The sequence below is a fragment of the Schistosoma haematobium genome, chromosome 3 (genome assembly GCF_000699445.3).
Source record: "Schistosoma haematobium chromosome 3, whole genome shotgun sequence".
Lineage (NCBI taxonomy): Eukaryota > Metazoa > Platyhelminthes > Trematoda > Strigeidida > Schistosomatidae > Schistosoma > Schistosoma haematobium.
The window spans coordinates 11,992,983-12,006,833 of record NC_067198.1 but is presented as its reverse complement, the minus strand read 5'-3'; the positions used below and the strand labels follow the sequence as shown (position 1 = coordinate 12,006,833).

The window sequence follows — 13,851 nt, the reverse complement described above, 5'->3', positions numbered from 1 at the left end:
ATATACCAGTCGAAGTACTAGAGTCAGACAAAGAAGCAACTGAAAACATGCTTCATGTTCTATTTAAGAGGGTAAACAAATGCCACCAACGGACTGGAAAGGAGCATATCCCGTCAAGATGCCAAAGAGAGGAGATCTGAGCAAATGCGAAAACTATAGAAGTATCACACTACTATCGGTACCAGAAAATTTTTCAGTAGAGTGTTGGTGAACCGGATGAAAGATTCAGTAGACGTCCAACTTCAAGATCATCAGGTCGGATTCCGTAAGGATTGATTGTGCACAGACCAAGTCGCCACACTACGAATCATCGTCAAACAATCAACTGAATGGAACTCATCACCATACATCAACTTCCTTGAATGTGAGAAGGCGTTTGGCAGTGTGGACAGGAGAACCTTATAAAGGGCGGCCTGTTTGAGCATTTGGGCTACCTGTTCCTGCCATCTAGATATTTCAACAAGTTATCTATTTTTGTTTGTTTTAATAAATCATTATGTCTACTTATCGCATAACCTATTCTGCTGCGTTTCTAAAAAGTGTACAATCTTTCGTTGTCAAGGTTACAAAAAACTCAATAAGAAACAATGTGGTTGCTGACAATATACAACGAAAAGAATGCACATTATTCAGATGTTCATTTAGTGAACTGCTAACATTTGACTGGCGATCGCTCAATATTTATCGCCAGGACCGACCAAGAAGAAAGAAACGGAAACTTGTTGAAATACTTTGCGCTGAGAATTCTATATCGTACCGAAAATATAATATTGAATAAAGCTGATAATAATAATACTTATTATAATTATAATTATAATTACAATTATTATTATTATTATCCAATTATTATTATTAGTAGTATTAGTATTATTATAGAACCTTCTTCATCACTATGGTGTACCTGAGGAAATCGTCAACATCATCCGCAATTCATACGACAAGTCACATTGCAAAATGGTGCGTGGAGGACAGCTGATAGATGCATTCCAAGAGAAGACCGGAGTCAGACAAGGGTGCTTACTCTCTCCATTCCTCTTTCTTCTGGTGGCTGACTGGACTATGAAGAGCTAGACATCTGAGGAAAGCACGAAATACTTCGCAGATGACCTAGCTCTACTATATCATACACAGCAACAAATCCAGGTGAAGACAGCCAGCGTGACAACAGACTCTGCGGCAGTTTGCTTCAGCATTCACAAGAGAAAAAGGATGGATCCTAAAATATTACACAACGAGAACCAACCAAAATACACATGATGGACAATCTCTGGAAGATATGGAAAATTTTATGCCTCTCGCTAGCATCATTGATAAACAAGAAGGATCTGATGCAGATGTGAAGGTATGGATTGGCAAAGTAAGGACAACATCCCAACAACTGAAAAACAACTGAAACTCAAAAGAAACTGTCAGCCAATAACGAAATCAGAATTATCAATACAAACGTCAAGATTGTTCTGGCTTACAGAGCTGAAACTTGGAGAGTTACTACAACCATCGTCAAAAAGTTACAAGTATTTGTAAACAGCTTTCTATGCAAGGCACTCCAGATTCACTGGACAGAGACCATCAGTAGTAACCTACTGTGTTATAGAACAGATCAACTGCCAGTTGAGAAGGAAATCAGGAAAGGAACCTGGAGATATGTAGGACACACTTACGGAAACCAATAAACGGTATCACAATGAAAGCAAAAACTTGCGATCCCCAAATCGAAAAGAAAAAAAGTAAACCAAAGAACACATTGCTCCGGGAATGGGGGGCAGACATGAAAAGAATGAATAGCACTTGTAAACAACTGGAAAAGTGCCCAGGATAGAGTAGGTTGCAGAATGCCTGTATGCACTCTATGTTCTACGACGGGTAACACGCCAAAGTAAGTATATAAGTTGAGACAAAAAGTCTCCGCATTTATGCCGAACTTGAATGAACTATGATTTTACTTAAGATACAGACCATTGATTACCGATTAACAGAAGAAAACTCAAATCAAAGTTCATTACTTCCTGTTGTTCACTGCAACTCATCTAACTGTAAAATCCACTTATCATAAATGAAACTATATAAACATACTAAAAATGTCTGTGTAGTGTTATTTCAATCTTACCATTTATCGTTCCCACTAAGATTGTTCCAAATAGCCTTGATAGGACCAATGTTTGCTCGGTAATTCACAACATATTTTGCAATACTATCAGGGCAATCTCCAAATACAATGACCTTATCAAACTACAGACACAACGTCCATCCAGATGTTCGAGATCGAAAGAAGAAAATATAGAATAGATATGAAGTAGTATTTTGGTTATCAAATGTTCCAATAACAATTGACCATATACAGTGAATTTTTCATAATATCATCCGTTTGACTTTTATTACTATTTTCAGAGTCTCGTAAAACCCGTTATAACCCTCTGCACCGAACGTGCCGAGAAACAGTATTTAACCAATGCTTATCTCACGATTTGGTTCCTTGAAATATAAGCTATCTATGGATAACCTCTGATACTCAAAAAGTGAACACACGGTACATTAATAACTGTGAATACAGTCCAAGTCATATGTATCGATGGTTTGAATCTTCCCATTGATGTTTAGGACAGCAATCAATCAGTCTCTTCTGGCAAATGTGAGTCTTATCCAGATCGTATCGATATTGCCATTATAAGTCACAAGCACTTTTTAAGCACAGATGGATAGCAGCTAGCAATGGAATCCAACACCCGCCTTCTGTCCTATTTGAGGCGAATGGTATTGGGTTCGAGTCCTGAGGTGAACATCAACTCTGGGATGTATGTATATTCAGCTGATAAATCGAAAACAGGACAAAAAGTGAGTCCTATATTTCACTGCTAGCCATCATCCACCTCTGTTTAAAAAAGTCAAAGTCTTTTTTGAATGAGGCGCATATCCATTTAATCCACTACATCTGTACCTCCAATAATATTACAAAATATTAATAATTTTCGGATGACTGAATGATCAATTACGAACATTTTCACTACTTATTCGACTTTCACAGCCCATGTTCGATTATTTTTCAATAAGCTGAGTAACATACTATGATAAACATTCATCTATTCATTGTCATACAGGAATGATGTTGACAGAACAGATGGAATAGGTTCGTGAATATAGTCAAAAACTCATTTATTCACCATAAACCTGTCACCTTGATTTATTTATCGAACCAAACAAAACTAGTGATGATTCAATAGAAATAACTGACCATATTTCACTTCATATTCTAACACTGAATTCAAAATACATCATAAACAAAATTTGTTAATCAGGTCAATGTTATGAACTCATCACATCTCAAATTAAAAGAAACTTTAGACTCACGGAATGAAATCGCTTCGCTTCCATATATAATAAATGGTTAGCATTAAATCAAATACATAGAAAATAGACTCAACATGACAAAAATATGAGCAAACATTCTAAGTTGTTGAAAAACCAACCTTTCTGCGAAATGCACTAAACCTATCCAGTGTTAATGATAAGGAGTAACTTTCCCACAACTGTGAAGGCAAAAAAATTATTTAAAAGAGAACTTTTTTAAGCGTCACTAGAAGTAAGGTTGATAGAATTAGAAAGGTTAAGGAAATCGTAACGAAACATTAGCAGTGTAAACTCATCAACTACAGGTCCATATACTTTGTGAGCTATACTCACCGGCTGTTCAAGTTGAAGTAGATCAAGTGAGGTCACAACCCTGTGACTTAATAGATGAAATTTTATCTCAAACAACTAAGACACCTTTCACTAACAAATACTAAACTTCTGTACGTCTAGTTTAGCCCTTTCAGTCAAATATAAAGAGATTACAAACTATTCAGGCTACAAAACGAGACATAAAACCAGAATAACAGTGCACAGGTAAGACTACTTTCAAGACCATTTTCTATGCCAAAATCAATGAAATCTAGGAATTAGAGGATAACAACATCGACACAGATCTAGAATAAGTATCAGAGTTAATCCTTTACTCTGTACGGAAATGAACATAGGGACCTCAACTAAAGCATTTAACCGGTTGCTATTGCACAGGTGGTCCAGAATGTAATCAGTATCTCCTTGTTGTATGAAATACTTTCACCAGTCACCATATCACACTTCAACCAACCAATCAAAACCCATAGAGCATTTATTTTTAGAAGTGAGAATCAGCAAAATATGGTAAGTGGACTAGTATTCTTTGAGGCGTGAAACTGAACTGAAGTCACTGACAACACGGATATGTAAGAATTAGACATGAGCTAGTGATAGTTACATTGATAATATTTACTTTTTTCTATAAGCATTGTTCCCTCACAGTTTACTTAAAACCCCTACCAATGGTTGTTAGCTCAGACGAAGTTAGCAAGGCTTATTTGTGAGTTATGATTCATCTACAGAAATGATCTCAAGATACTGAATACCAGCTATTGACTAAAATTAAAATATACATCCACAAAAATTACATTGGTGTTCCAAAAATAAGTCTGCTCGATACTGATTTCATTATTTTGTTACTTTTAAAACGATTTACCTGGAACCACCAATAGACTGAAACCAAGGAGCAGTCCAATGCAACTTGGTAAAGACACAGTAAGAAAAGGATTATAGTATTACATAAACAGTAACCATTTCACTCAAATATCTAAACTTGAGCCCCACACTAACTAACCGTGGTGTATGGAGGGCAGGAGAGGCCAGGGCAAACTTGGTTGCAGATTCCTTATCGGCAGCCTGTGCTTCACGAGAGGCAACACGAGAAAGTAAATAAGTCATTAGTACTGACATAATTCAATCGATCATATTAACTCCATGGCTATTGACAGTTGAGTGACTTGAAATGATGTGTCACTTTTAGTAATGATTAGTTGGTGAAGAAACGGGGGATGAGGAGAATGATTAGTGTACATTAACAACCAATGAATGACAAAACGAGCAAACAACAACATTAAAAAATAAAATGCTCACTTTACGATTTTTGTAAATCAGTTTTATTTTATCCATTAATGGTGGGTTGGGTGATCGAAACAATGATGTGTCCTTTTTATTTTCCTCTGTGTGCCACAGTGAACTATATAATAGTAATAGCATTCTATTTATGGAAGCGACATTGTAGTCGTTATCCACTACAAAATAAACGACTGCATTCTCACATATAGCATTACATATTGCACCATAAATAAAGCTTAACACATTTATCTAAATGAGAGAAAAAAGATTTTGTAGAAACATACTCCCAAACAAAATTCAATTAATATTAAATGTCAAGATACTTATCAAAGCGAACAAAAATGAGAAACTAGACTATGCATTAACTACAAAGGAAAAACAATCCGATAATTTTTTGTTGGTACATTTGAACATACCATAGGATTTAGCACAAATATCTATCAGTATGCATGTGTGTATCACCATATTTTACATCATTATCGACAGTTGAAATCAAACAGAGTAAAAAGTATTGACGTTTGTGCAATCAGTTCCACTCATCCAATGTTTATATACCAGTTTTTCTCTCTGTTTAGATGTGGAGTATATTTGCGTCACACTCTACGCTGTCCATCGTTAAAGGATGGAGAGCCATAACAAATGTGGTAGAATAATAATAATAACAATAAACAATATGTTAACTCATTCATCACGTACTTGGGAATGAGCCACACTATAAGTGTGGTGACTAATCATACCATTCGGTTTCCTAAGCCGGAGAACGTGAGGTGGGTTCAAACCTGGAACTTGGCGCGACTATAAGTGAAAATGCCACGTATCTAAAGTAACACAGATGAGGTCAAACACTAATCTTATGATCCAGTAATAGGTAAACTGATGCTTTGATAACTGTGTCAAATACTGTGCGCAAAAACGGGTATAATTTGTGGACAGTCGATAGCACACACAAATCATATCAATACCACCAAGATGAATATCCTTTTTCGCTTCTACGTTACATTTCACTGGTGGCTTTTCACTACTGTTGGTGTGATAATTTTCTGTTGCTTGACAATCATCTGATTAATTACATTTCGATGTGTTGACGCGAAATACTGCGACTTGCACCGACACACGTTTCTATCTGTCTATCTACCTATCTATTCCAACTAACTATAATCGATGTTACAAAAGTAACAGCCACTTCTAACCACTGAAAAATTATTATCATCCTTTAGAAATAGTCAATATGAACAATTAGAAGTCTTCCAGATATTTCCACTAATGATACACAGAGTTAAAGGCAAAAGTTACTGATCTCTAGGATGAAACACAGTCGATGAATACTAAACAAACAAAACAGGATATTGTTAATGGTTAATAAAACACAATTATATGAACGAAGAATATTCTTCTCAATAATTTCTTATCAGCTTCTATAATTATAAATCTAAATTAATAATCCATAAAATTGACCAGAATTAAAGCAGAGTATTCTTCATTCATATAATTGTGTTTAAATATAATGGGAATTTTACAGCAATGGTTAATCATCTTTAGATTTTTCAAGTAAATTAAAAATTGACTCTTACACTTTTCATTTAATACTAGGCTAATATATAATATGTTAATTCTTAAAGAAGGCAAGAAGAATGGTCAGTCCACTTACATCAAACTCTGAAAGCTATATTATTCAGTAATATTCAGAGATAACATTCGTGCTTTACAACCAGGAAACTAAACAAGTCACACCATCAACATTAATTCAGTTATTTTCCTCTAGAAATTTCGAACGCCTAGGGATCCACAACAACCTTAGGTTTACCTATGAAGCTGTATCAGTTAGTCGATTCAATGGGCTTAACCTGTAACAGATAGCTTTTGTCAATGAGATTGTAGACCACTAATATATTCGTCCGGAATAGATCAATCAGTCAGTCAGCATAATCAACGTACAATTCAGCCTGAATGATCATTATCCATCAATATATACCAGTAAGCTAGCAACACTATCGGCAGTTTATTTCAAGTAAAATATAACAAGCTTCACTTCACAAACCAACTGAATACAAATAATGATATACAGAGGAAATAATCTCAACTTACGATAGCTTTCACTCTAGTAGATCTCCTAATTTTTTGAAGCTCAAATCCTGAGCATAAAGAACAAATAACCAAAACTGAACAACGTATAGGAGACAAATTGTAACGAGTTGACAAGCTCATAGCTTTAGTTAAAGCCAATAGGTATTTGTTCAATAGCCCCTTATTAATGTTCAAAGATCTGAAACCAAAATAAAAGTGTATCAATTTGTGGTGGCTAATTGAATCTAAAGAATACCGAGTAGCAGATCAACGTACATCCAACAAACGATAATTAAAAGTCCTACATTACTAGGTATGCTAATCCAATCACTGTGTTTGATAAATTAGATATTTCGTTTAGTCTATTGTCGACTGAACTAAAGTCTTATGATAAAGTGGACTTTATTGCAATATATCTTACAAATGATCCATACACTGCAGCCGACATAAGGAAGGTATTCAATGAATCTAATCGATTCATTTATTAATAGTAAAAAAGCCATCGATCAGGAACCATGCTCAAGAAATATTTTGCACAGTGCAGGCAAAACTTATTAAAACCCTCCTCATAATAAAATCTAACCATATTATTAAATCTACTCAAAGTAATAACTTGGTGACAACGCTCTAGTCGTCAAGAATTGATTTCCTACCGCGAGATTCACTTGTTGAATCAAATTACGCATGTAATGTATTCCTTTTTGATGAAGACGATAAGGAAACAAAGTGTTTCAGGTGTAACAAATTTATGGGTAAAGAATTTATCGACCATTAGTCTGATAGGTTTGTTAGGCCAGGATTATTTCCAGAAACATATTAACTTGTTTGATCTACTGATAAGGCGAAATGAGAACCACTTTCAATCGCATAATGCTTCCTTGTCTTCTGACAGGTGACATTTATGTTGAGTCTAGATTTATGCTTCGGTTGGTAGTCATTTCGTTTGATTACCACCTTCCCCCATATTTCTTGAGTTTGTGTCCTCTAGGATATCCTCATTGTCCCAGTCAAACTTGTTATTCGCATACACAGAGATCATTGACCATATATTCTGATACACAAAATAAGTAGGGATAATAACTGAAACATGATCAACAATCAAACCGCTTACCTTACTCTAGACCTCCTGGATCTATATAGGTACTTCGATCGAATTTTGTTGCTTTCTTGTAAACGCATGTCTGAAACAACCACAGAGAAGTTAAATCCAGTTTATTAATCGTTATCTAATATCTATTTCATTCATACATAATATATTGGTCAGTGGTGAAATGTAGTTATTTGAAGTAAATTTCCGCATCATGGTACTGTACATTCCTTGATGTCAGTGGAGAGCAACTCAACAACCACACACACACAGATCCATGTACTGCATCATGAAATACAGCCTCGTACGTAGTCTAGTGAGATCAAACTTTCAGTCACTATGCACACTTTGAACCCAAAGCAAGCACAAACATGGACAACTAAACGTGAAACTTAGAGTAAGGACTTCAATGATTTGAATGAGTAATGGATGAAATTATTTTTCCCCACGAATCTGTGACATGAAATCACATCTTAAGAAAGAGTAATTATACAACTTAATCAAATATTCATATATCTGTTGATTACAGATAGTTAACTATATTATACTGTAAATATGTGTTCAATCAGTAAGTTATTGAGTATTTGGTGTTAAATACTACTCAGTTCAATTCATACAAATCTGACTGCAAATACATTATAGAAGAAGTAGTATGTTCAGATATCGTTTTCGTTCATTTTTGGTGTCAAATACAATCCTATCAACACTATTTCACGTTCTTATTTCGCGTTGTGGGAACCGCAGTGGTCACCAATTTAATGTATTTAACGGTGGAACTGGGAGCTTAACGAAACACTCACTAAAGTAACTAGCACCTCTATAGTGACGGTTGTATTGTTCTTAATACGGTCTTTTCTCTCTTTAAGTACCCGATGGCAATCGTATCTTTTGTAAATAAATATTAAATCTCTAGCCAATTAACTACTGATTGTTCAGTATTCAGCCTCATCCCATAAAGAGTAGAGAAAATTAATGGCTCTTGAACAACATTCATTTATAAATAGTGAAAAGGTTAAGTATACAACTGTTATACCTGTAAAACGTTGGTAGCAATGTCCAGTAACTGGTAGTAAGTAAGTAGTTAGGAAAAACAGGCCACTGAAACTCACCAAATTATCGAAATTCACGACACACATTCAGCAGTCTACAGTTACGTCCGTGTAGTAATCTTAATCAATGAATAGAAATGCAGGGCGACATAGCTCAAAGTCGGCTACAGTGATGCAGATATAATCATTCTTTATTTTCCCATAAATCTTAGGCTCCCATAATATTTTGTACTTTTTATCTCCTTATTTTACTCTATTTTACCGAATCATATTCTCCATGTTTAGTTTTAATGCCATTGTGACCATAATTGTTTCGGTACCATTACTTTTCATCTTATCAATTTCCCCTAGCTAAGGCGGTATGTTATGATAACATGGGCTGACTCACAACTATGACATATCTAAAGTTGGTGATAGCCAACTCACTAAATAAGTGTAAACTCTGAATAAATACATTACTGCTATTCAGTATGGAACTGAGTTAAAAGACTTGTTGGTAATGACGAGACCAGAATGTTTCATCCGATCACATAGTCATTATTAAGTGTTTATCTCAGTCGTGAAACTGAACGTACAAACTGACTACTTATTATTCGTAAGGTAACCCGGACCAATATTTAAAAACTTCAGATGCAATATGGCATAATTAATTATAAAAATTCATTTGATCATTTTATTCTTCAAAACATTAAGATCATAATATTCTGGGCTTTCATGTATCAACTTTAATCATTACTTCTGACGTGCTTTTAGTGTATTCCACTACGGTTTTCACACAATTATTTTTGATTATTATTTACCTTCTCTAATGATAATTATGTAAACTGTGACAATATGAGCTGTTGTAAATATTTGTATCAAATAATACTCTCTTTACACTGGAGTCCTTGCTCAGTTGTCGGCTCGCTTTTACTCTTATTCTTATCACTTTCAGACTCTTCCATGCACACCGCTTTTCACACATAAACGCACACTCAGGAAACAATGTGAGTTCAGGTTATATGCGAACCCACCGAAAAATTTAAAAAACTGCTAGTTATATACATATATATGTACATATTGAATTTCTTATTTACCTTTTAAACGTTTACGATTTGCAGTCATAGACAGCATATCATGAAGTTTCTCAACGGTGATATACGCTGTAAGGTAAACAAATGGTAACTGTTTTCCTTCAATGACCAATTCCTGGAATTAAAAAGTATTCAATGTCTATTGACAGTTAGAAAACTTAAAATGTAAATAAATTAGGAAGATATTTATTGTGAAAATAAAGCTCACAGCATACAATGGAAAGTCAGAATCATAGAGGCGTATACTTAGACTGTATTGATTAATATTTTTGGACTACAAAGGTTCATTGAAAAAGAAATCAATAAACAATTCAGTTCATTGAAGGACTTGAAAATGAACCAAACAAAATAGATTTTATATAGACTGACATCAGCTGGAAGACAAACGGAAATCAGGTAGCTTTGAACAATTGTTTCGATACCTCAGAAATACACATACATGACACTGGAAATAAACCAACTTATTACCAGCACGATATTTAACATCAGTGAATTGAAGTCAAATGATCGACATTCGCAAGTAAACAAATCTTCACAAACCACTTAAATACCGAATACCTGTTTACCTGTCGGACGCAGTTTCTCAATCCATTTCTTTTCTAACCATTTACTTCAAGGTAACTAATAAACATTCGGTAATCTGAATTTGTTAAGTCATCCTAGAATATTTACACAACAGAAAACTATCACTTATAACGAGCTTGATAGACTCATAGTATATCTTTGAGACAAATAGTCTTCTGTAATATCAAGGTCTATGTCAAAGGTTTGTGTATGACCATGTAGAAGAAATTTAAGTCAGTCTAACAAGAACAAATTCATTAGTAAAGTCTAGCAAAGCGATTGTTAACAACGTAACTACATAGAATACTCATTCGTGACAGCCGATGTCGGCCACTCTCACTGAAAATTAATAAATATACACAGACAGAAACTTGTTTATTTCAACAGAATATGTTCAAAGATACATGTTAACACCTAGAAAAAGCAGGTATAAAACGGACACTACTTCTTATAAAAACTTCACATATATTTCTATCCAGGCACCTCAACGTTTCTAAACTACTGTCATGTCAAACTAATAACAACCAAATAAGTGTTAGAAACCAGAGAGCACAAGAAAACAGTATTAATCTCGGTTGAGATTCCCTAATAATTAGTCTCCATACCTTCAGAAAGAATTGAGACCATCAATTTTACATATAATGACTAACATTCTAACTGCCAGCAACTACGTTACAACTTAAAGGTTAGTCAATATCACTTAAAGTCAATCAATGTGCAGTATAACGTGACTTTCATCAATGAACTTCCATTCTCATTCAAAACCACGTCGATTTCTCAGGTCGAAACTTTCCACTGGAACATAGAGATAATGATATTGAAGCACATTACTGGTGACCATTGGGTTACTGTCAACTATTTAAGTGGTGATGCAGAAAGCATATCAACTCGAAAATATTTACATACCGATTTTTCGAAGATGAGTTATGAACTATACCCTCTTAATAATCATTCTAGCGATATATCTGCTTGAAACCATCATCAGTGCTAAAATTCTAGATTCACATAACTGAACGGCAAAACAATAAACCTCACAAACATCAAATCTTTAGAGGGTTAACACTTACCGCATCTGACAATCTCTGTAAAACAATATCATGTCCAGTTTGAGAAATGCGTGAGCATAGGATACTTTTTAGATTTCTCAGAATTAATTCATGACAAAGATCACCAGACACTAAGTAAAAGTAAATGAAAGAGGTGCTATGAAATAACTACTTTATTTCAAAATGAAGCGTTCAAACTCATATATTAACAACAGCATGATATCGAAGAAGCATAAAACTCAATCAGCAATGAAACGGTAGGTGAATGAACACAGAAAAAATCAACTGGATTCAGCATTTTACAACAAAATACACTGTTTAAGGTAATAACATACTAGAATAACAATAATAAATCCAAGTCTATCGTGTACACAGTTGGTCACATTTCATCTAATCAACTTTACACGGTTACATAATTATTTCCATTCATTTTTCGAAGACCCATATGATTTTAAAGCCCTCCTCTAACTGATAAAAGCTTATAAAATTCATAACGTAGGAAATTTCATAACATTAAACAATGAGGGTAATGTAGACAATCACTGAGACGTAGATCTGAAGGATGACAAGCATTAAGATTAGATGAGTTCTTCTGGATTTAAAACAGTAAGCGAAGCAATAATTGAAAGAATATTAATTACTATGGCTATAGTCACCATGAAGTTGTCGATTTTTGTTTTGATTCTTACTAAACAGTTGACCGGTTGAAACCATTTTGTTTCTTTCACAAAATTATCAGCTGATTTTAGATTACTAACTTCTATCGCCAACTACAATCCTTTTCCATGAATTATCAGGATATTTTCAAGTTTTACTTCATCAGTACCTCTATAAAGTGTGGACTCATTGACACAGTAAACTAATTAGCACAAAAATCATTATGTCTCTCCAAGAACGCAAGAAGACAAATAACAAAGATATTTCGTTTGAAGAAACGAATTAGGTTGAATAAAATAAGCCGTCCAAAAGTGCACGACCTGGGATGGTCATATTTGTAATCTGAACTTCAACGAAAGTTAAATGACAAAAAATAGCACTGTATTCGAAACCAATTTAGCTCTCAAGCTTTTGTCACTGACATTTCTTAGTCACTCAGTCAAAATGTAGAACCTGGTACATCGGTCCAAGCTGTCGTTACACACAGAGATGGAATTATCAGGCCAAATTCCAGAATAGTAGAGGTAGTAACAGTGATGGTCGAAAAGATTAGGCATAGAAGATACGACTCGGAAAAATACGAATTAATTAAATAAAAGCCACGAGAAATTACGAGGAATTCAGAAACTCAGAATTGGGAGGAAGACAAAGAACGAATGCACCTGCGCCATTACAAACGATTTTGGGCCATATCATCCAAAGTCTCTAACCATTGTTTACGATAATCACACGGATCTCAACCAGGTAATCTACACTTATTAGCATTGCCCAGTTCAATTGACGATGATTTCATCGACTAATGTCTTCCCTTGGTTTAACCGCACCTACCTACTTTCCATCCCACTCCAACACCAGAAAACATCGCCCGCCGATGTAGATGGTGGATGTACATACGTAACACATATCACAAAAACCTCAGTTGAAGATTTACCACATCGTCAATCGATTTGTTATTCTCACCTAATACCCTATTCTTAAATCAGGCATTGTTTGCTCGGTGGTACCAAAATACACATTTCCCAGTTAGGAAGTAGATATCAACTAAAACCAGAAGAGTTCATTCTAATATGTTAAAGTATATATGTCAGAAGTTAATTGACACTTTTCATTGACCTATAATGTAGAAACATATTTCCTTTTGAAGGATATGGAAAGAAAACAGAATTATTACTCAGGATCTTGTTGACCTGAAAGCATAACTCCAGTGGATGGAATCTAACTACCTGATACATATCACGAACCACATTTCTGTGACTTTCAAGATCTTAGTTTTACGTTTTTCAGACTCGGTAGTCAATGCCAGAAATCTATATGGTAAAGGAGGGTGTTTTATTTTCATGGATGATTTTTCTAATCAGTCT

The 13,851-nt window shown here is 34.6% G+C and overlaps 1 protein-coding gene across 2 annotated transcripts in view; it reads right to left on the bottom strand.

Moving 5' to 3' along the window:
- Window positions 1-13,851, bottom strand: part of MS3_00005007 (uncharacterized protein) — a 65,913-nt gene that overhangs the window by 48,772 nt on the left and 3,290 nt on the right. For both annotated transcript variants that reach the window (XM_051213014.1, XM_051213015.1), the window contains 7 exons: window positions 11,855-11,964; window positions 10,227-10,338; window positions 8,126-8,195; window positions 7,036-7,213; window positions 4,969-5,199; window positions 3,465-3,524; window positions 2,108-2,229 (listed from right to left, as the gene is read on the bottom strand). In XM_051213014.1, the coding sequence (XP_051068949.1) occupies window positions 2,108-2,229; window positions 3,465-3,524; window positions 4,969-5,199; window positions 7,036-7,213; window positions 8,126-8,195; window positions 10,227-10,338; window positions 11,855-11,964 (883 nt within the window). The remainder of the gene's footprint in view (window positions 1-2,107; window positions 2,230-3,464; window positions 3,525-4,968; window positions 5,200-7,035; window positions 7,214-8,125; window positions 8,196-10,226; window positions 10,339-11,854; window positions 11,965-13,851) is intronic.